The sequence below is a fragment of the Trematomus bernacchii genome, unplaced genomic scaffold (assembly GCF_902827165.1).
Source record: "Trematomus bernacchii unplaced genomic scaffold, fTreBer1.1, whole genome shotgun sequence".
In the NCBI taxonomy this organism is placed as follows: Eukaryota; Metazoa; Chordata; class Actinopteri; order Perciformes; family Nototheniidae; genus Trematomus; species Trematomus bernacchii.
The window spans coordinates 7732615-7753909 of record NW_022987513.1 but is presented as its reverse complement, the minus strand read 5'-3'; the positions used below and the strand labels follow the sequence as shown (position 1 = coordinate 7753909).

The 21295-nt window shown below is 46.2% G+C and overlaps 1 protein-coding gene across 1 annotated transcript in view; it reads right to left on the bottom strand.

Moving 5' to 3' along the window:
* Positions 1–97: 97 nt before the first annotated feature.
* The window catches only part of auts2a (activator of transcription and developmental regulator AUTS2 a), a 276189-nt gene continuing 254991 nt past the window's right edge, over positions 98–21295 (bottom strand). Inside the window, 17 exon segments of the mRNA XM_034114083.1 lie at positions 98–2537; positions 2539–2644; positions 2801–3041; positions 3250–3333; positions 3421–3501; positions 3916–4057; positions 4931–5002; positions 5674–5703; positions 6673–6741; positions 6856–6903; positions 6905–6952; positions 8229–8273; positions 9239–9388; positions 9390–9466; positions 10896–11194; positions 12364–12572; positions 12574–12917. Coding sequence (XP_033969974.1) covers positions 1380–2537; positions 2539–2644; positions 2801–3041; positions 3250–3333; positions 3421–3501; positions 3916–4057; positions 4931–5002; positions 5674–5703; positions 6673–6741; positions 6856–6903; positions 6905–6952; positions 8229–8273; positions 9239–9388; positions 9390–9466; positions 10896–11194; positions 12364–12572; positions 12574–12917 — 3203 coding nt within the window. The 3' untranslated portion in view covers positions 98–1379.

The window sequence follows — 21295 nt, the reverse complement described above, 5'->3', positions numbered from 1 at the left end:
ATGTGGAAAGTCATTAACTGTGTAAGCGTTGTCAAAAAGAAATATTGCCTGTTTACTCAGCTCAGTAGGTGGAGGAATAAAAGCCCCACAGACAGAGTTAGTACACATTTTTTAATAACATGGCACAATTTACATAACACAAGTTTAAATGAGGAGCATGCTGAAGATTCAGTCGCTTCATTTTTTTCTCATTTGTGTACATGATCTAGAAAGACTTCACTTGTTTTCCCTGTACATGGGTAACAGCAAAACAAATGTCATTGAACAATCTTTTTGCAATATGCATCGACTAACCACTATGGCTCCGGTGGACCTTTTTCTGTTAGATTAAAAAACACTGCACGACATGATATCACAGAGTTTGAAGCGCACAACTAAACCTTCAGTGGACTACTAAAATAGATCTCTGCTCGTTAGAAACAAACGGTCCATAGTTTAGACTTGCTTTTTTGTCTTTTGATTTTGTAAGTACAACAACTCAGGAAAGCACTTTAATACACTGTTTGACCAACAGAACCTATTTCCAAAACATGTACTTTACACATGTGCTGTAGTGATGTTTAATGTGCTGCATTCTCCCCAGAACAACACCGGTTAGAACTGAGTGAGAAAAAGAGTTAACATTTGTGCTGCTGGCTTTTTACAATATAAATCGTTTTACTTGAATTAGCTGTTTCTAGGATTGTCACCACAATTAATCATGTTTGAAAAAGTCATTCTCAAAACGTTTTGTTAAATCCAAATGGTTCCTTTGAATGGGTTAAAGCTTGATGTGTTTGCGTGGACCTGTGTGTCTGAGTTGTGGAGAGAATACAGCTTGTTGTCCTGTATTGTTACACAGTCAGTAGTAATGAGAAGGCGAGCTTTTAGAAAGGGAGCCCAGGCATTTGTTGCATAGTTGAATATGGGGTTTCTGGTACAATGCAACATTTGCATCCACCAAAATAAAATGAAGGAAATAGCAAAAAGCACATTCTGAATCACTGCTGTAATACTCCTCTATTTACATGTGTTCAAAGTAAAGCTTTCAAAACACCCTTTTGCATATTTGTACCATGATTTTAATCCATAAAGAGTGAGCACAGCGACTGTACATATTATCTACACACTTTGCTGTCTGTCAGTGCTAAAGTACATTCCAAAAGTCTTCAGTCTTACTCCGCGTCACAAGAGGGAGAATGCACACAAAAAGCTGGAGCAAACCGGGAAAACATCTTTGAAAAATCTTTTTTTGTTCCATGATTACTGTCTCTTTGTAGTTTTATACAAAAACATTTCGTAGTGTGGGCATGTCTCTGCCCACTTAAGTTATTCACAGCTATGTTACAGTCTTGCTTTGCCCAAAGCTAAGTGCTTAGTGGAGTTCAGTGAGATGAGGCTCACCGGGCCTCGATGTCTTTGTGAGCCGCTCTGTCTCTGATATCTGTGGCCAGGGGGGTAGTCCGTCTGGGGGAGCCGGGCCGGGCCCCCAGTGAGGGGATGAGAGGGGGCGGGGCACTCAGAGAGGCGGTGGGTGGTGTTTTGTTCATGATGCCGTTCTGATGGGCGGCGGCGGCGGCAGCGGCCATCGCTGCAGCCGAGGGGCTGACCCTGGAGTAGTGCATGCCTGGGAGTCCGGGGGCCATGAGGCCCTGGGCCGGGTGGGGGAGGTGTCCGTCCAGGGCCGGATGGTGCATTGCATGGTGGAGGCGGCCATGCTCGTAGTCCTCTCTCAGCATGTTGAGGCGCTCGCGCTCCTCCATGTGGGCGCGCTCGTGCTCCCTCCTCTGCTCCAGGGCGAGAGCGTGCATGTGCTCACGGTTAAAGTCATGAGGCTCTCGGTCCCGGTACGAGCGCTCCGCCTCGTAAAGTCGAGGCGCTGTAAGCCGGTGCAGAGGGTCGTTCCTTAGCAACAGATCCCTGGTCAAAGGGTCCCGCCTGTGAATGTCCAGGCCCCTGTAGGGGTCTCTCATTGGGTCCCAGTGGAAGGCAGGGTAAGGGAACCTGTCGGCCCCTGGGATGGGGCTGATACCCATGAAGGGCGCCACCATTCGAGTCCTCTCGAGACCACTGATGCTGTTCATGGAGTGAACGCTAGCCATGCTCATGGGCATAGGCATTGACGAGGGAGGGTGGAGGTTTGGTGTGGGCGGGGCCTGTGTTAGATGCTCATTGGCCCTCTCTGCCGCTGCATCCTGCTCCTCCTTCCGCTCCTCCTTCCGCTCCTCCTTCCGCTCCTCCTTCACCTTCAGCTCACTGCTCCTCTTCTGGTGCTCGTACGGCAGCTCCCCCTTCTTCTCCAGGACGTCCCGGCTCAGCCCGCCGTTGGGACGCTCTAGGCTGGTCTGCCGGACGTAGGGCGATGGCGTCCCCCTGTTGGACACTTTGTCCTCCGACACCCGGCCGTCGTGGATGACAGGTGTGTCCTTGTCGCTGTGCTGGTTGTCTTTGAGCTTATGCTCATCTGTGCCATTGTCTTTCCAGGAGTCTGAGTGCTCCCTCTCTCTGTCTTTGGCCTTGGTCTCCTTGTCCCTCTGGATCTCCCCAGCAGGGGGGGGGCAGGTGGTTCCTGTGTTGCTCAGGGGGCCGGCTGTGGCCCAGAAGGCTGATGGGGTTGACTGGCCCCGGGGACGGATGGCTCGTATGGCGCTTTTCCAAAGAGTCCCTAGAAGCATAAACAAAGTCCATCAGTACCAGTAAATTACCTGATCTTTCAATTTTATTTTTATTTGAAATAAGCCAAACTAAATGTAAACAAAAAAACTACAAATCTGATCCAACTAAATCTAAATACTTTCCCAAACTCCCTTTCATCACCCACCTGTCTTTGTCGTCTTTACTGCCCAGCGAGTCCCGTTTGTCAGAGTCTCGGTCCCTCTCAAGCGAGCTGGCCGAGGCGCTCCTCTCGGGGTCTCCAGGCTTCAGCCAGGGGGGGGGTGTGGGGAAGGAGGGCGGGGTGCGGTGCAGGCGGTTCCACGGCTCCTGATGGCCACCGTTGAAGTGCTGCTGTGCGTTGGGGCCCTCTTTAAGTCCGAACATGGCGTTGGCAGCGGTTAGGTTTTCAACACGTGGAAAAACAAGACCCAAGTTAAATGCGTATCTCGACAACTTGAATTTTCAAATGCCAGTTCTCAAATGATATTCTGCTTATATTTTAACTCAGCATGAGCAACTATAACTCTCAAACTTTGATGAATAGATTGGGAACAGTACAAAAGCAACCATGAGAGCAGCCATAGCGACTGTGTGCTAACCAACAGTAAAACTCACTTAGTGCTGGATTGCCCAGTCCCCCGAAGGCCGATGAACTGAGGGTCCCTAGTCCTCCAAAGTTTGTGGGCCGATTGAAATGTTCTGTAGGGAGACGCCACGTGTTTCCATGGTTACAATCAAATCCTTTTTTACATTTTTCAGATCAAGTGAACTGAGAGATCGTCTTACCTAAGTGAGATGCTGGGGCCAGGAAGTTTCCAGGATGGTGGGCCGGATGCCCGAAAGGACCTGCTGACGGGTGTGTGGGACCTGAGGAGTGAGCGAAATAAACATCTGTCAAAGGTTTAGTATTGAACAGTTATTTAGCATAGCAATCCTAACCAATGAAAGCTTTTTTACCTTTCTAAAACCTTTATCAAGAACATTCTTTAATAAGCTATATATATATATATATATATATAAATTGACCATGGGTTAGTTATGTTTGTTCATAGCTATGTTAATATTTGGCCTATGCCCAGTTCTTTTTCAGTAGTTGGCTAATTGAATACCAATACTAACAGTTTTGTCTGTCTTGGCTTGTTCACAGCTGACCTTGTTAACAATAATAAAAGCCTCCTCACTCTGAACAGCAGGAAGTGACAGGCTGCTGCCATGTGTCAGAGAGTAACTGTTGCTAACCATCCATCAATCTGTCTCCCCAGAGCTCTGACACACACTCACCTGCAGCGGAGAACAGTGTTGCAGGCCGTGCCAAATCTGAGGGGTGATGGATGGGGCCGAAGAGGCTGGGGCCCGGAGGCCGACTCAGGAACTCAGGCTTCAGGCCGAAGTCTAGCTTGTGAGGGTCGACCTGCGCCTGCTGCTGGAAGAGAGCAGAGGACAGAGAACACATGTAAAACCCCTTACACACTGCGGTGGATAACAGTCATTTTATATTGAGTTCAACTACTGTAAGTCAGCAACGGAACGGTGGCCTCGTCCAGGTCTGTATGAGTAATACATGTAAAGTTGTTGCTTTTGTGCATTCACGCCACTGTTATTAAACGACTGCACAGACGCCTGTTTACAGCAGGGACAGCTGATCACGCTGAGCAGGCTAGCATGGGGGGTTCAGAACAACTCCAGACCTCAGAAATCTGGAGAAGGACACAGAGGACGAGACGAAGGAGAAGAGCTGGTTCCGGGTTTATGGAGAAAAGCGCCCCTGTGCTGTGGAGGACGTTATGTTTGCATAAATATGTATTTATTTATATGGCGCAACAGTCACACAACTTCATTTTCTTCTGGGATTAATAAAGTATTTTGATTCTAAAAAATACAGATTTCACTATAATGTCAATGTGCTCTTTTCTCCCACAATGCATTGCAAAAAGGACATTTGATGGATTTATTGAACTTGTGAAAAGCTGCTTAAGTAATGGTGAGAATATAAGTCAGTCTTTACTGATGTTCTATAGAATTCAACTAACACATGTGTTGTTATTAAGTGTTACAATAAGACTATCACAAACGTTTTCAAATAAAGAATACATCTGTAACCAGAGAAGGGATTGAGGTGATACACCTCAGTAAATAAAACAATTATTGAACAAAAGCTGTAGAGTTGAACTGCATTCTGAAGTTGCGGTTGAATTGCCCTTGCACCCATGTTGATATATTTCCTGTATAAAAGAGGGTTGCTAAAGAGAAAAGCATGGAATTGGGAAACGGTAAACTTTGTCAGATGAGTCCTCACCTTTAATTTCTGTTGGTGGTGGTATATCTGCCAGGCGATGTGGACGTGCATGGCGCACCATTTCCCTGGTTTCTATGGGAACAAGACAAAAACATGTTAACATTACTCTCACACATCAGCACAGTGATAGTGGGACTGATACTAATCAACAGAATAAACAGTGGAGAAGTCTACATTGTCTTCATCTATTACAAATATATAGGAAGCACTGGTATTTCAACATTGGCTCTTAATAATGCGCTTGTCCCATTAAAAGGCAGATACAAGACTACTATATCTCTTTTCTGATATTTCCCACATGCTATGCTGTGATGCTTCCTGAAATATACAATATACTTTACTATCTTTTTCTACTATAGTCTTTGTTTTTTCTGATAGTTTCGACATACTATGACATATGTCTTTTTTTTAAATATTTTCGACATACTATCTGTGTATTTTTTCTGATATTTTTCGACATACTATACTGTCGTTTTAAAAAAAAGTTATTTTCAATATACTATATACTATGTCGGTTTTTATTTAGTTATTTTCGACATGTCGTTTTATTCAGATTTCTTTCTACATACTATACTATGTCGTTTTTTAATGATATTTTCTACATATGTCGTTTTTTTGGTGATAAACTAGTACAATACGCATGCATTTGCAGCTTTAATAAAGACAGCATCTACTCCATTAGCAAAAACCCCTTCATGCATCATGGCTGTTATTGTGTGTAAGTGCAGAGAGTGAGCACTCACCCTGAGAACGGGCCGGAATGGATCCGTTAGCTGCAGGAGGGAAATGAACAGGTTATTTTTGAGTTGTTTTGGCGTCAATCAAATCACTTCTAATTATTTTCTAAATGAACATCCATAACAACTTCACTTTGGGGAAAAGGGTCCAAAACTCATCCCAATGAACCTCTTCAAATCTTTTTATTGTCACTTTCATATGTGGTCCTTAATCCAGATTAACTTTTTGAAAGGTGATCCCAGTCAAACAGTCACATTGGAATTTATACAACCTTTAGGTCACTAGATCAACATTTAGTTAGTTATCCACTGGCGGGAGTCACCTGGCAGAAATTCTGGATGAAATCTGAATAAAGGTAGCCACCATTTCTCCACACAAATCTAATCATCATCTGCTGACAAATTTGCAGGCTGACACTGTCTTATGTCAAATGTATATTTGGCACTAAGGCTTGCAGTGTGACATAGCCACATTTATTTTGTTGAAAAGTTCCACCTGATGACTCAGACTTATGCAAACATACAGAGGATCTTAAGGCTACCTCTACACGGGTGTCAAACTCAATTTCATCGCGGGCCACATTCGCATAAAGGTTGCATTCAAAGGGCCGGTTGTAAATAAAATAAAATAAAAATATAATATATATATAAAATAATGTATTATATTACATTATTGCCTCTGAATTGGATTATTATCAGATAGGATAATAATTTAGTAATTAACTACGTCTGAAAGCAGAAGTCCAGGGCAAATAATTGCAAGTCTCTTCAGCGCGCATGTCACAAAACGAGATGCATTGTGGGACATGTAGTTTATGGGCAACCTGCTTCTGTAAAGTGGCATGTAACCGTATAATAAACGTATTATATTCTTTGCAAGCTCTTGCGGGGCCACGTGAAATGAAGTCACGGGCCGGATTTGGCCCCCGGGCCTTGAGTTTGAGACCCCTGTGAGTGTTGTCTATTAGCATGTGTGTGAGTTGTTGTGTGTGTGTGAGGTCTTACCCTGGGGTCCTTCTGTAAGAATGTGTGTGGGACGCCTCCAGGTCTTGACACATCGAGTGGATTGGAGGTCTAGAGAGCACCAGAGATGGATAAAACAATCATCTGTAAATAACTCCTGTTTTCAAGTTTTCTGTAGATGTGTGTAATGACGTGGGTGTGTGTTGGTGTCCCTGTGTGTCTTACCTTGGGCTGAAAGGCGCCTTGTAGCGAGCCGAAGGGCCCGTTCGGGGGGGAGGACGGGCGGAAGGCCAGACATGGCCGGTGGGTAGGCATGGAAGAGCTGAGGGAGGAAAGAGGAAGAGGAGGTGTGAGGATAGTTGGGTCTGAAATGCAGTTACACAAGACAGTGGAGATGACACACGCAGCGCTGACAGATGAACCTGATGAATCTTTTTCCCTTTTTCTTAGAGTGCTTAGTTACAAATGATTGCCTACATGTTTCACAAACTGCAAGTAAATAATATATTCCCTGCTCATTCCCATTGGATTTAAATAAGGAAAAACATTCCTTTGATGTGAAAACTAGAATGTTGTAATACAAGCAAAACACATGTAACCCCAACAAGTGCTTAAGTCTTCCCTAAAACTCTCCTCTGGAGAAACAGATATGTAATCAACCTCTCATTATAATTGTTCTTGCCAATCACATCGGCCCGACTGGAAAAACACAGTCTTTCATGTTTTCAATGCGCACACTTGCATTGCTTTAATCATGAATATTGCAACCCAAAGGGTGAGTTATTCAGAGCGCTTGAGGAGATGCTGTGAGGATTGCAATGCAGCTTGTGTTTCCTTAAGCATCATGTTCTGATACATCTCTCTGTTTAATAGAGAGGAATTGGCTTCAGGGTATTTGCTGCTACCATAATAACAGCGAGGAAATACTAAGCTTCAGAAATAAAGAACTTAAAAACAAACTTGCAACATCTATTTGACCCAGAGTTGGTCTTAACACAAAAACATGATTTGTATTATATTATTATATTTTCCTTGCAGTATAGCTTGAAGAAAAGCACACTCATGCAGGCACACACAGCAGGTGTCTGTGCTTTTCAGTAAACAATAATCCAGAGTAAGCCGCTGCTGTTGGCACGCACACACACACACACACACACACACACACACACACACACACACACACACACACACACACACACACACACACACACACACCACACACACACACACACACACACACACACACACACACACACACACACACCACACACACACACACACACACACACACACACACACACACACACACACACACACACACACACACACACACACACACACACACACACACACACGTACAGGCAGAGTAATACAGTAAGCAAGAAAAGGGAACAATTGCCTCTGTGTTCTATGCTTGGTAGCCACTGTCTCTTTCTGTAATAATGTCTATGCACTCATATGTTACCATTGCATGCACTGGTGTGTTCTTTCACTAATCACATTGTGCCTGCAGTGTTTATGAAGAAGCAGATGAGTGTTGCATCATGGGTAAAGGCATAACAAACAACAGGCAGAGAGTAAACAGTAGGGAAACTCACACTGTGTCTGTAGAAGGGGTCAACTTTTGTTGGGAACTTTTCAAACTGTAGGAGAAATGAAAGACATGTAAGTAAAAAGACTTAGAGAAAACATGAGAACTAAACATTTAATGACCTCTTTCAGGGTCATTTCAGGCCAACCCAAAATGCATCACAAAAAGCACTTCAGGACATGCTTACGGATAACAATTATGATTCAAGATGAAAAGTTCAGCCATTTCCCAAACAGACTGTTTTCATCCTCCCCTTTCGTGATCATCTGAAGCCTTTTTGATCTAGTGTGGGTTCTGTTTCTCATCTGGTCTCCTTTTAGTGGTGCAGCGTGGGCTCAGGGCGAACATTTCCCCAGTCAAGACTAAACACTGCAGCCATAAAGAGCCTTTTTATGGCCTCATTAGCTGTCAGAGGCCTCGCCATGCTGCCTTTGAGGTATCATCAGAGCCAAGCCAACCCTCTACGGGCCAGGCAGTTACAAATGTGTGTGTGTGTGTGTGTGAGTTTTAGGTCCAGCCGCCCATTGCCTGTGGTCTGCCCCAACCAACAGCACGGCTCTTAACGCAGGGCCTCTGCCAGTAATGAAAACCTTCAAACGGGACCAAATGATGTCATTAAATTCAGAATGAATTAAGCGTATTATGTTCTGAAAGCTGGCTCTGAAGTTAACATGCTCTGGGCAAGTTATTGCCAATTTAGAAAATAACGTCTCCAGTTTGGAGTCCTAGAGTTTGCCAGAGAAAACACTAGGAAGGCTTTCTGGGAGAATAAAGGCACGATTGTAGTGTGGACAGACACACATGGTCATCATCGAATGGCAGTCCCAGAAACCCACAGACTACAGTGTGCCGCTCACACACATGTCCAACATGTGTAAAGTCTTCACTCACACTTTCAGTGCCACTCCCACTCTTAAACATGTAAAACTCATTATAAGAAGACATGTAAAAGGATTGTTGGCTTTGAATCCATTGACCCTCTCCAACCCAGTGCATGTGTGTTTTACTTATCCTCACATTTCTGGCAGGGGTACGCACCATGGGTGGTGCCGGGGTGGGCATGATGGCGTGAGGGAAGGGCGTGAAGGTGTGCTGGTGCGTGTGTTGGTGGGTGTGTTGGTGCTGGTGCTGGTGCTGGTGGAACTCTGTGCGCAGGTAGGGGGGGGGGGCCCAGCGAGGCGCCGCGGTCCGAGTTCTGAGAGGCCAGGAAACGGGTGTTGAGCTCCTGACGCAGAAGTTCTTGCTCTGGAAAAGAGAAATGGGAGGATGTCAGGAGCAAATAGGAGGATGTCAGGAGCAAATAGGAGGATGTCAGGAGCATTCTACATGACAGATTCTGTACGGATGAATGGCCACAGACCAAGTTTGTCCCGGGGACTTCCATGTGGTACGCATTATATAGTGGAAGATATTTTGATCAATTAAACTTCTTCTCGGCAGTAAGCTTAGTTAAAAAACAACATTCCTTCGCTTTGATATATATCTGTCTTTGATTAAGCCTTATTCTAATATGTATGTAAACTAAATTCACTACTTATACACACCATCCAAACCCCCTCTATAATCTTCTTATATATATATAAATGTATATTATTTAAACTATTTCTCACTTCCGTGCCATTACAATTCAGATATATTATATATATAGTATTCCACATTTAACTGGGTCCTTCTGGAAGACCCCCAGAGGCTCTTTGAAGGGCCCCGGACTCATGTGAGAGCTTCATATGTCGTAAAAAGGGAGCCATGTCAAAGTTACAGCAAAGGAAACAAAGCAGAAAATGGCTGTGATTATCAGCATGTCATTTTAAATTCAAGCGAGGCTGGAGATGATTAGAAGTGTCTGACTGCTGGATCTGTCAAACGCAGTGATTTGATACACTTCAGCCCCAGAGAGACAACATCTGTTGTTCTAATAACCTCTGCACAGCCTGTGGAGAGAGAATGGATTTCAAGCAATCGCTGGCTTTCCTTCTAAATTCAACCAAACGTGCCTTGAGAGATATCTCCTCCAGAGTAACCTTATCCTTCCTATTCCACGGTGACTCACTGCAATATCTTCTGCATTCATTTCATGCTTTTTATTGGGCTGGGAGTGGGGATGGAATTTTATCCTCATAAAAATGTCATTAGTATCATTTGAACAAAATCCATCTCGCTCCATTCCGTATTGACCAAATTGATTTCTCGCACATGAACATTATTCAAGGGGAAAATTGAAGTAGTGGGAACATTGCTAATGGTGAGCCCCCCCCCTCTTCTTCCAACACTGACCCTGACATTTAGCTTGACGCCACAGCGTGGAAATGTGGTCTGCTTGTGCCATGTGTCCCGACCTGGGGATATTACTGGTGTGTCGAGAGTCAATCAATCTCAGCGTGACAGAATGTGTGAACTTGAACTGTCTACAGTCCACTATAAACAACATGTGGATTATCTTGGACTCAGTTGCTTGTTCCTTTAAATAATTACCGGGGTAACATTCTGCCTGTCTCTGCATCTCAAATACTTCCAAATCATATTCTGCTGAATGTATTCCCTGTGTACTTCTCATATGTCTGACCGTCCAGGAACACTGATGCAACAACTGGTTGAGTCAGCTATTCGTTTTTTGTTGGCAGCTGTGTGTGTCATCCTCTGCCACGTCACATGGGGGCGCTGGGTGTGTGTTTACCTGAGTAGGCAGGCCCAGCAGCAGGATGTCCGGGGCCTGGCAAGGTGCTTGACGTAAGAGGTGGTGGTGGAGGCAAGGCTGCTGGAGGAGCGAACATATTGGGGTGATGTGGGTGAGGCGAGGACTGCAAGGCAGGGGGGAAGCTGTGGGGGGTGCTCTGGTTCGCCGCCAAGGGCAGTGGGAAGGGGGAGGCTGCTGCTGCTGCTGCAGGAGGAGGAGGAGGCGGGTGGTGGGGGAGGTGCACAGAGGGAGCTGGGGGCCCTTGGGGCTTGGTGCCTGGGGTGCTGCTCCTGCTGCTGCTGTAACGACAGAGAACACAGAGGAAGATGGAGAAAGGAGCCATGTTAAGACACGCACGATCAGTCAGAATGAACACTCCGATGTTCAATTCCCAGCACAGTGTTTTCACACCTCAACTGTCCTCCTTTTACAAACGCCTGCTTGCATCTCCCTTCAGAGAATCCAGGGAAAACATGATCCGAGAAGACACCACATTCACAACACCCTCGGATGCAAATAAAACACCGCCGGCAACAGAACGTGCATCTGTCTGTGAACAGCTCAGGCACTTCCTCCAGAGCCAGGTAGTGAACATGTGCAGCGGAAATGGGATGAGAGGCAGGGAGGGTGTGTGTGCATGTGTAAGCAAACAGTCTTTTGTAGTGTGTGTGGGTTTTCCCCGGGGGCAGTCACAGAGCTTACTTCTCTACAGCTCCGTGCACTAAGCATAAAAGCTCATTTCCAGCGCCGGCTCTCCGCTGTGGGCCCCGACTGAGATTATTCACAGCGGGTGCCAGGCCCTGTTGGCACACAGTCAGGCAGCGCTGGCACAGGGAGGGAGGGGGGGGGGGGCCTGAGAGCTGTTATTGGGACTGAGAGGATTCTGAAGGAGCTATCCTGGAGCCTTAAATAAATGGAGAGAGCCTCACAGGCTTCAGTGCTTCTCCACAGAGATAGGACACAACAGAGCAGCTCTCTTGTTGTTTTTATCAAATGAAAAATGACTGTGGTCATACAAAGCGGAATTCAGCTGAGGTTACTTTAAAAACATTTCCAGGAAGCATATTGGAACTTTAAGGCTGTTTTTCTCTTGTTTTCATGCACAAAAACACTATCATCAATACACTTCAAGGTTGTGCTAAACCTTTGCACATACAGTCAGTATAATTGCTCGAGGCTTGGCGATGATGTGGATGACTAATAAATCACAGGCACTCCGGGTGCCCTTTTTATTCTGTTGTTAATAATCAGTGCTTCTGTTTGGCTCTGGAACTTCAAGCTCTCCCTCAGAGCAATCTACATACTGATCGGGCATCCTGTGAACGTCCAGATCAAAAGATATTCTAGCATTTCCATCTGTGTGTGAATGTGGAGGTTTGCACACTACCTTCTGCTTCAAAGCGCAAAAGGATATGAGAGACCTGAATGTTTGAAAATAAACGTTGTGAGGTCGTGTTATCAGCCTTACCTGTGCCCGTTGAGGTTGAGGCCGTTGTAGGCAGAAAGGGGTCGAGGGTGGCTGCGTGACGGGGGCCGGTGGGGCCCGGCCTGACTGGGGTGCTGTTGATGATGGTTGGGGAGGGCTGGCGATGGGGGGTGTGGGTGAAGGCTGGGGGTCGGGGGAGGCCGAGGGTGTGACAGCAGTTCAGGCTGGTGCTGGGGCCGGGGAGGGGGGGGGCGGCGAGGGCTCTTGTCCCTGTGCGAGAGGCAGGGCTGCGGGCGTCTGAGGCCTGGGGAGCGCCTCGGAGCGGGGGGCCAGGTGTGTGAAGGCCGGAGCCTGGGCAGAGCTCTGAGTGAGGGTCCGATGAGGGGACAGGGGCTGGGGGGCGGACGGCTGGAGGAGGGGGAGGGCTTGTGTGGGCAGAGGCTGACGGGGGCTGCTGGACGCAGGGGGGTGGGGGTCCCTGCAGGGCTCCTGGCTCCTCTCCTGACTGCGCTCTAGGCCTGACACCTGGAGGGGGCCCGGCCCATGGGGCTCCTGGCTGCCATTGGTGGAGAGCACATGGATGCCAAAATCTGGAACTGTGAAGAGAGAAACAACTCTTAGTTTTCAATATGGTGCTCCATTTTGACTTAAATGTTTAAACAAGTGCTAACGTATACATTCACTGACATGTTATTGAATGCAAGGAACATGCACTGAGAAGGAATATCAAGCTGCTGACACCTGACAGAATCAGTGTACCTGCACCCAGCTATAGTGCCCTGCTCTGTACACATGCATGATGGCCTCCTGCCCTCAGGTAGAAACCCTGTCTTTGTCTAACCAGCTGCCATCTCCACTGCCATGCCTAGTGTGTGTCAGTGACATACAGAATGACACACATGTATTCCTAGTCTCGTAGTGACACCCCCTGCTGGTGCTGCAGCTGTGCCAGCCCAGACCTGAGCCCCTCCTGCCTTTAACACCGTCCCCGGGGACACACTACACAGCTGAAATGTATTTTGCATGTTCAGGCTAAATCAGTCAGCATTGTACACAAAACTTCATTTAACAAATGTAATGCTTCAAATGTTATTTTATTTGCATTTTTGCATGTACCTACTGGTTTAAAAAGTGATTCCCCATTGGGGATTAATAAAGTATGTCTTCTTCTTCTTCGTTTCTTCTTCTAATAGATCTATTGTATACAGAAATCTATCAGTATACAGGATTGTATGGACTTTTGCATAGTTGCAGATATTTTGACATTTCTTTTCGATTAATCACTTTTAGTTCTTCGAAAGACAAGGAGACACTTTATCCAATAAATAAGCACAGCTATTCTTAATTATCATCTTTGCAAGCACTGGTGTCTGTTCTTAACCACATGCAAACAGGCTTTAAAGTGATGATTGTTATATGAAAGGGCACGGTAGGATGAAAACACCACATTTATTAATTCACTTGTAGCATGAAGGACGGGTGCATATTTAGCCTGCTGTCTGACAAGGTGAGGATTGATTTGATGGGCTTTCGGTAATTACCAAAACCCAGCAATTACCTGCCATTAAAAGCCCTGTCGGGCCCCATTGTGTATAAATTGTGAATTAATCCGGAGAATGAATAATAACCGCTGTACAATGTTGAAGTCACACAGAACAATAGCTAATAAGCCCCGTCCGGGGTATTTCTCTGCAGAGACCTCCTCCTACAGAACTAAGTGCTCAGACATCAGCAGTCAGCGTGGCTGCTCCAGAGGCAAAGAGGCTCATTGGGGATGACAGTGCATACATAAACTGTAATTAACTCTCCCCAGGCCTCCCCAGGGTTTAGGGGCAGCAGTGCGGGCTCCACCTCCCCCCGAGGGGAGCCAGTGTAATCCTTTACCTACCAAAGAGGTGTGGATTGGGCCAGCAGCAGCCTGTCACTGCGGGCTGCCATCTCCCTGACACACTTCTCCCTCCGGACACCCCCCCTGGGAGCAGCCCGTGTTAACAGGGCTCTGCGACAACCTCCGGCCATTAGCATTAAAATGCAAAGTAAGGTATTAGCAACGCCAGATGCTGAGGTGCATGTGATATCGTAGTTAAGGGTCAGAAGAGGTTATTCATGGTACACAATCAATATCTACAATGAGAGCTATTGACTCCTGCTCTTTGAGGGAGAGCTTACGTGGACATCTGCCAGCCTGTCAGGAGACAAAGGGCACACTTTGCCAGTTGTGTTTTTGTTATAGTGGTTTTAGGTTATCTTGGGGCAAGCTCAAATGAGATAAGTCCCCTTATAAAGTAGACAGGCGTCTGTTTTCAAAGATAACTAATCCTTACAGAGAAACTCAATCTCTTCTTTGTCAGTGTGTACACAAATCTGTTTTCAACAAAACAAGAGCATCAATGAACAAGAAAGCACAGCAGCACTTAAATCCATCTCCCTCACCCATGTCAATCTTCTCCACTTACAAATGCTATTACCGGTCAAGAGAGACTGCGGCTGGCAAACAACTTCACGGCAGCAGATGGGGAGAAAAGAAACTCCCAATTCTCAAGTCTCCCGCTGCACCGCTCCCTCCCTCAGGTCCACGGCTTGTTTTGAGAATGTGCTAACACGCTAGAAAGAGGGTGTCTATTCTGGTCATAATGAAGACTCCAGGGCCGGGCGGAGCGGAGCCACGGAAGAAGAGAAGAGGAGCATACGCCAGCTTCTCTCCCGCGAGGGTTCATTTGTCAGTCTTCTTCATCCCTGGAAACAAATATGCGCAACTCCCGCTTGGGTTGCTCGAAACGCAGAGCCCTGCTGTTTCTCAACGTTTCAGTAGCGCTGCTGTTTCTAACAAGTGCGCGTTGCTCGGCGAAGCATTGCAGTGGAGAATGAGGCCTGTGGGTGTGCAAGTTAGTGGAGAAAGGCAAAAGCTAGAGGCCAGATTTAAGAGGGGAAAGGGGGTACAGCAGGGATCTGTTTGGGTGTGTGAGTGTGTGTGTGTGTGCAGGAAAGCCATTCATTAAGGCTAGATGTCAGAGGACCCAGCGAGGGGCTTAGGGGGATAACTCATTATCCCAGGGTGAGCCATCTCCTACTGTTCTCTCACGCGCACACACACACACACAAAACCCCTCCCTACACAGAAGCATCATTAGATTGGATATAACTCCGATCTGACTGAACTGAATACAACATAAAACATGTTATGCTGTATGATAAATGTGGATGAAAAATCTCCACTCCTCAAAAATGTTATTAAAAACTGCTATAAGACATAACAGTCATTTGTATGCCCTTTGTTTCATCTTTCCTTTGTTGTTACTGCCCTGCAGTGGACCACAGCTCATTATCACCAAGCAGCTGTATTTACTGTTAGCATTTGTGTATGTGCTGCTTATATCAGATTGAGCCTGCTGCAGGGTTAATATGCCTGTGTATTGGTTGGTGAATGGTCCTTCATCTGCAAGGTGTTTGGACGACTACAGCCATGTGCAGGCTCAAATGATGAGGTAGAGACAGGATGCAGAACATTAGGACGTTTAATGTGGTGTTAGGTCATTACTGCAGTACTTAAGGGGATTTATTAAGCATACTATATTTCAATGTCATCCCGATACAGCCTGGCCCCGTATAAATGATTAACAAACGAGAGCCAACAACATCATCTTTTCACCTGTCCTTTTGAAAATACATTAGCGGGCCAGCTTGCGCCAAAACCCCTCGCTAATATCTCTCTGGGTGAGTGTGGGTGGATATGACAGCCTACACCCGGGCCTGGAGACATCGTGACAGATTGATGGCTGCTGAGACCTCTGCGACATCCCAAGCCTGCGTCCCTTGCTGTCTCAGGCTCCTCAAAATAGCGCCTCAACACATTCTAAACCCCTTACACTCATTTATGGGATTTCATCCTGGCAGGGGTCGCATAGCTCAAATCACACAAAACCAACAACCTAACACATAGCAGGAGCCACGAGACTGACAGCTGAGCCCGGGCCAATATGTGTGCGTCAGACTTGTTCCCTGAGCAGAGGCCCAGCTGATGCTGCTGCTTCGGAGACGAGGTATGGTCACACTAGCAGATTACGTAGTGTTGTAAGCATGTACAGTAAGTGCCAGCTATAAAATTAACTTTAAGTATCAAGAGAAAAATGCTGATCATGTGAGGTGTTTCGTGAAAGCAACAACAACTATGAAAAGGTACAAATACCTCAAAACTGTGCTTGAGGTCTTGGACATTGTACTTTGTTACAGGAACCCATTTTAACCGCATTCATAATATACACAATGGATTTTAAAAGGGTTACAACAATACATGAACATTTACCTTTAAATGACTTTTGTTGTTCAGGTTTTTTAACACATGGTGCTGTGACCTTAGTGTTAATAAACTGAAGACATTACAGCACCAAACATAGTAACAGATATGCTCAGAACAATAGCCAGCTTTCCCGACGTCTCTATTCACAATGGCGGGGGCAGAGTTACTGACAGCTGTGCCACTGTTGAGAGCGTCGAGGAAACAGGTGCTGACAGGGAGGGGGGGGGCAGTCTGCTCTACATTACGGACCCAGGGGCACCAGATGATGCAATGGCAGGTAACCTACAGTATGGGTGCTGACTGCAGGTCAGTCCTGTACCAGCGTCATGCTGCATCACTAGCTGTTACTACCATCCTCTGGTGGGAGGGGAACAGTCACCTTGGGGACTGGATCTGTTCTTGTAGCCAGCAACATCACTTAAGAGTCTACAGCCAGAGGTCTGTGAGGCGGTATTATGTACTTTGTCATGCCAACATGCTGAGGTCAAGGATCGTTAATGTCTTATTTGGCATTATAACATTAAATAATTAAGATTGGAAAGCACTGATTTCCGTAAAGGTCAATTCTGCAATCACATGTTGCTTGGATCCCATTTCCAGAGTTGGGAAGTTGTTCTTGTGACTTTGGTGGGTTCATCCCACATGAACATACAGTCTGTATATCATATTAAATGTATTGATGGTGGATTATACAACAGAAGTTATATTTCTGACTGTCACTCCAAAAGCCGTACCGTGTCAGCATTAAGGGGTATATAACATGTAGCCTGTAGGCACTGTATATCTACAGTCTGGAAAAAAAAGTATTTCCAAGCAGAAGCCCTGACAACTCCAAAACCCAGAGCTGTCTATCACAGCTGGCAGAGACCTTCGATGTTGCACTTATTCACTGTCGCCACTGCAACTCCTTTTCTCTATCTCCGTCTGGTGTTCTCCATCCAACTCCCTGTTGTGCGCCAGTAAGCAGAATCATGCCCAAACCTCTCACAGATCACATCACTCTTCCAGAGGCTACAGTATTACCACTCTCCGGCCAACACACTGCATTTTATGAAAACTGTACCCCGATCCCTTTGAGACATAAACTGAATACTTTGGCCCAGAGACATTCTTTATAAGACTGTTGGCCCGTGAGGTTGTTTGTGTTGTCAGGAGACTATTTTCCTGCCCTACACTTTGTCCTCTTACTGCCTCACACATCATTATCCTGCTTCTCCTCAGAAAACAGAAAAATAAACAAAGCGAGACAGACTGTTTGCTCAAGTTGAATCAATTAAAGTGCACACTATGCTGAACAAGGATTTCAGGCCCTCATGGAAAATTCCATCTTGCATTGGTATGTCTCAGTAAACATTCATTACAATCACTGAGGATCCCCCTCAGTGCTTTCAGGAGCTGTCTAAGTAAAATCTCCCTTTAAAAATATTCACAGTCCCCAGTTATGGAGAGCGTTTTTGCCTCAGGCCATAATCTGGAAACCATTTAGTCCCTTAGAAAAAAAAAGAAAACACTGAAAACTCGCTTCTCTTCTATCTCCATATTTAGTTTGACAACAAAATGATAGTAGTAATTGAGCAGCAAGTGTTGACAGTGGTCTGACCTCAGGAGTGGTTTAGACAGCACATGTTCCCCAAAGAGCTCTCAGTAAACCAGACTGTTTATTTGTTCTTAATGAAGCCTGCAGTCGCATTAATGGCAGACATCTTTAACAGATCTCCCTCCCACATAGAAGAGAACAATAAACAGCTTGTTTCTGTCAGAGATCGCTCTCACTCCTGTCCTCTCTTGCACATGCTCACAGAAACCCATCGAGCTAATACAGAAAACACTTCACTTCATTTCTCTCTCCATGTCTTTAGAGCTACTTGTCAGCATAAACAGGTACAACTCTACACCATTATGCTGTCCAATACAATTCCTAGCTGTGTGAAACGTACATAGTTCACACACTCAGGAGAGTCTGTCTTTCTGCAGTGTTTGTGCTCCTTCTCTGGGAGATCAGCTGAATACCCTGCAGTACACATTATTGGATGACATCTGAGCTCAGCTCCCCTGTCTGCGGGACAGGAAGGTTTCTTAGACTCTCTCTGGTCACGTCTGCTGCCCAAAGTGGAGACAGCCCATGTGGCAAAAGTCTAAGCAGTCTATTTTGCCTGTCTTGCAAAAAGCTAAATGCAAATGTTTACAAATGTACTGTTGTGTAGTAGAAGAGCTAAGGTTTGCACTTTGGTCTGATCTCAGTTCACAGAGAAGTGGAAACCTTGTGTCGGTAACCTTAGGCGGGGAAGCTATCCTCTGGAGAATGTCCATCTATTAGCTCCTTATCCCTCCCTTCTTCAGCCCTGAAGACTTTAACAGCATTAGCAGCTCTAAGAGCAGTAACACCACACTCTGTGATACCCTCTCGTGTCTCCAGAGTGTCGAGCACCTCCCAGCAATGAGTTCACAGCTCACAGGCATGCGTGTTGGACATGCCCCAGATGGGAGTTCAGGGCTGACAATGATGGACGCTCCCCTGCTGGCCCTCCCAGACTCTCTATCATGTCAGCAGCTCTCTTAAGCTAGAGCCCAGAGGGGTGTTGGGTTACACCGCCTGGACATCCCGCCGTGTGGAGGGTCTTGGACTGGAGCTGTTTTATTAGTGCTAGACTCCCAGGGGTGGCTGGGGAAGGGGAGTGGGAAGCTAAACAGAAATAAAGGGGGGTTAGGTGAGCAGGCCAACTATTCTGGCTGCGAGAGCGTGACATGTGTAGACTTTCAGTGAGAACACCACAGCGTGCTGATCGCCCCTCACAGTAACACAAACTGCTGCGACTAACAAGTCGTGATTGAGCCAAAGGCCAAAAGCAGGCCAGAGGAGGGGGAGGGTTGTTAAGTCGCCCCTTTTAACATCTATATGTCATGCTTGTCTCATCTGGTTTATGAATTTTGAATTACAAGTTTGAAGTCAAAGCAAGCGCGCATGTGAATATAAATAGTGTGTATGTGCAGTGATGTCATGGTGCATGGTGTGCGTGGTTTACCCAGACATAAAGCCCTGACTCCTTCAACTGTCTGTGACTGGGATCATCTGTAAAATGGTAGCAATCTAGGGTAATTGGGCTTAGGAAAGCCACTAAATGTTTTGAGCCCTTCTGACAGATGCAAGGCCATAGGAGAGCGGCTGCCAGACCACTAAGAACAAGCACTTACACATGTTTACAGTACAACAGAGTGCAAGAGAAACAGAGGAGGGTAACACAGTGTCAGGAAAGAGCAGAGAGGGAAAACACGTGCCCTGTCCTGTATCTTACCTTCACCAGTATCCATCCGTGCTCCATTCACACTTTGTCTGGGAGAGCTAATGTGCACTGTCTCCTCTCTCGTCATAATAAAGCTTACAGAGGGCGGCAGCAACAACACGCTCCCACCCACAGTAGCTCTGATTACAGCTGCTCCTCTAATGGCTCTGAACTCGTTCGCTCTAACACCCCACCAGCAGGAGGAGAATCTGCTGCCTTAGACAGCTCCTGGGTCCTCAATGTTTGGACGCTTTCCCCCAATACCTCCCCCCCCAAAAAAACACCATCACTTCTACCATCTTTTACGTGCACATGAGGATGTATCGGTGGGATCAGTGGCAGCAGAGTGTCTCATTTCAAGCTCTCCTTTAGAGAACAAATCTTTATATATCCCTGAGGGTGTGCGGTCAGGCTGCAGAGAACGTAATAGGAGAAGAGCAAGTGGGTCACGGACTTGATGACGGGCATGCTGGCACAGGTGATCAGCCAGAAGGGGCGGATGGATAGCCGGCCAAGGGGCCAGTCTCTCCTGCCAGGAGCCTGTGCAGGGCAGCCCTCAGGGGGACCCTCTCTGCCTGTGACTGACAGATCCTCTGCGGGTTTGGCTGTCATGCCCAGGCTCACTGAGGCTTTGAAATAACAGCAGCGTGTAATGAGGATCCATCCAGTCCACAGCAATTGGTCAGCACACACTGTCACAGTGGTGTAAAACTACACCGAGAGACTAGGCAGCTGTGGAGCGAGCCAGACCATTTGACCTCAACATGTCAGATGAGCGCAAGCCAGCTGATAGGACTTCTCACAGGGCCTGATATCTCTACTAGTGAGGAGTGAGGAATGGTAGGTGTTCACTCTTTGTGTGCATGAAACTCCCTAGAGATACACACAAACGTCTCATGTCTGGCTGAGGACATGAGACGCTTGCTGACATGTCTCTCAGCAGCCTTCTTCTAGATCAACGTCACAGCAGTGTGTATATCATAGCAACAACATACTGTGGATTTAGACACATGCCACCCAGTGACATGTGTAGCATGTTTGTGCATTCTTACAAACATGCTGATTGTATTCCGTTCCTCACACTTACAGAAATACATTTTGTAATAGATTTGAATTGTTTATTGTTTACATCTGTGTTAGCTAGCTTGCAGTGCTAAACATCTTGGCTTGGTAATGCCTTTACATGTAGGCAGAATATCATCAGAATAGCATGAAAACAGCAACAACGAGGGCCCACTCAAAAGACATTGCTCAATAGTTCTAGTAGTGATTAAACACCTAACAGAGTACATTTAAAAGGTACTATTTGCTACTGTGACAGACTGACAAAAGCTTCTTGAGGTGAAAGGTAAAAAAACGCTGGGCATTGTGAAATAACAAAGCTCTTTTATGAAAA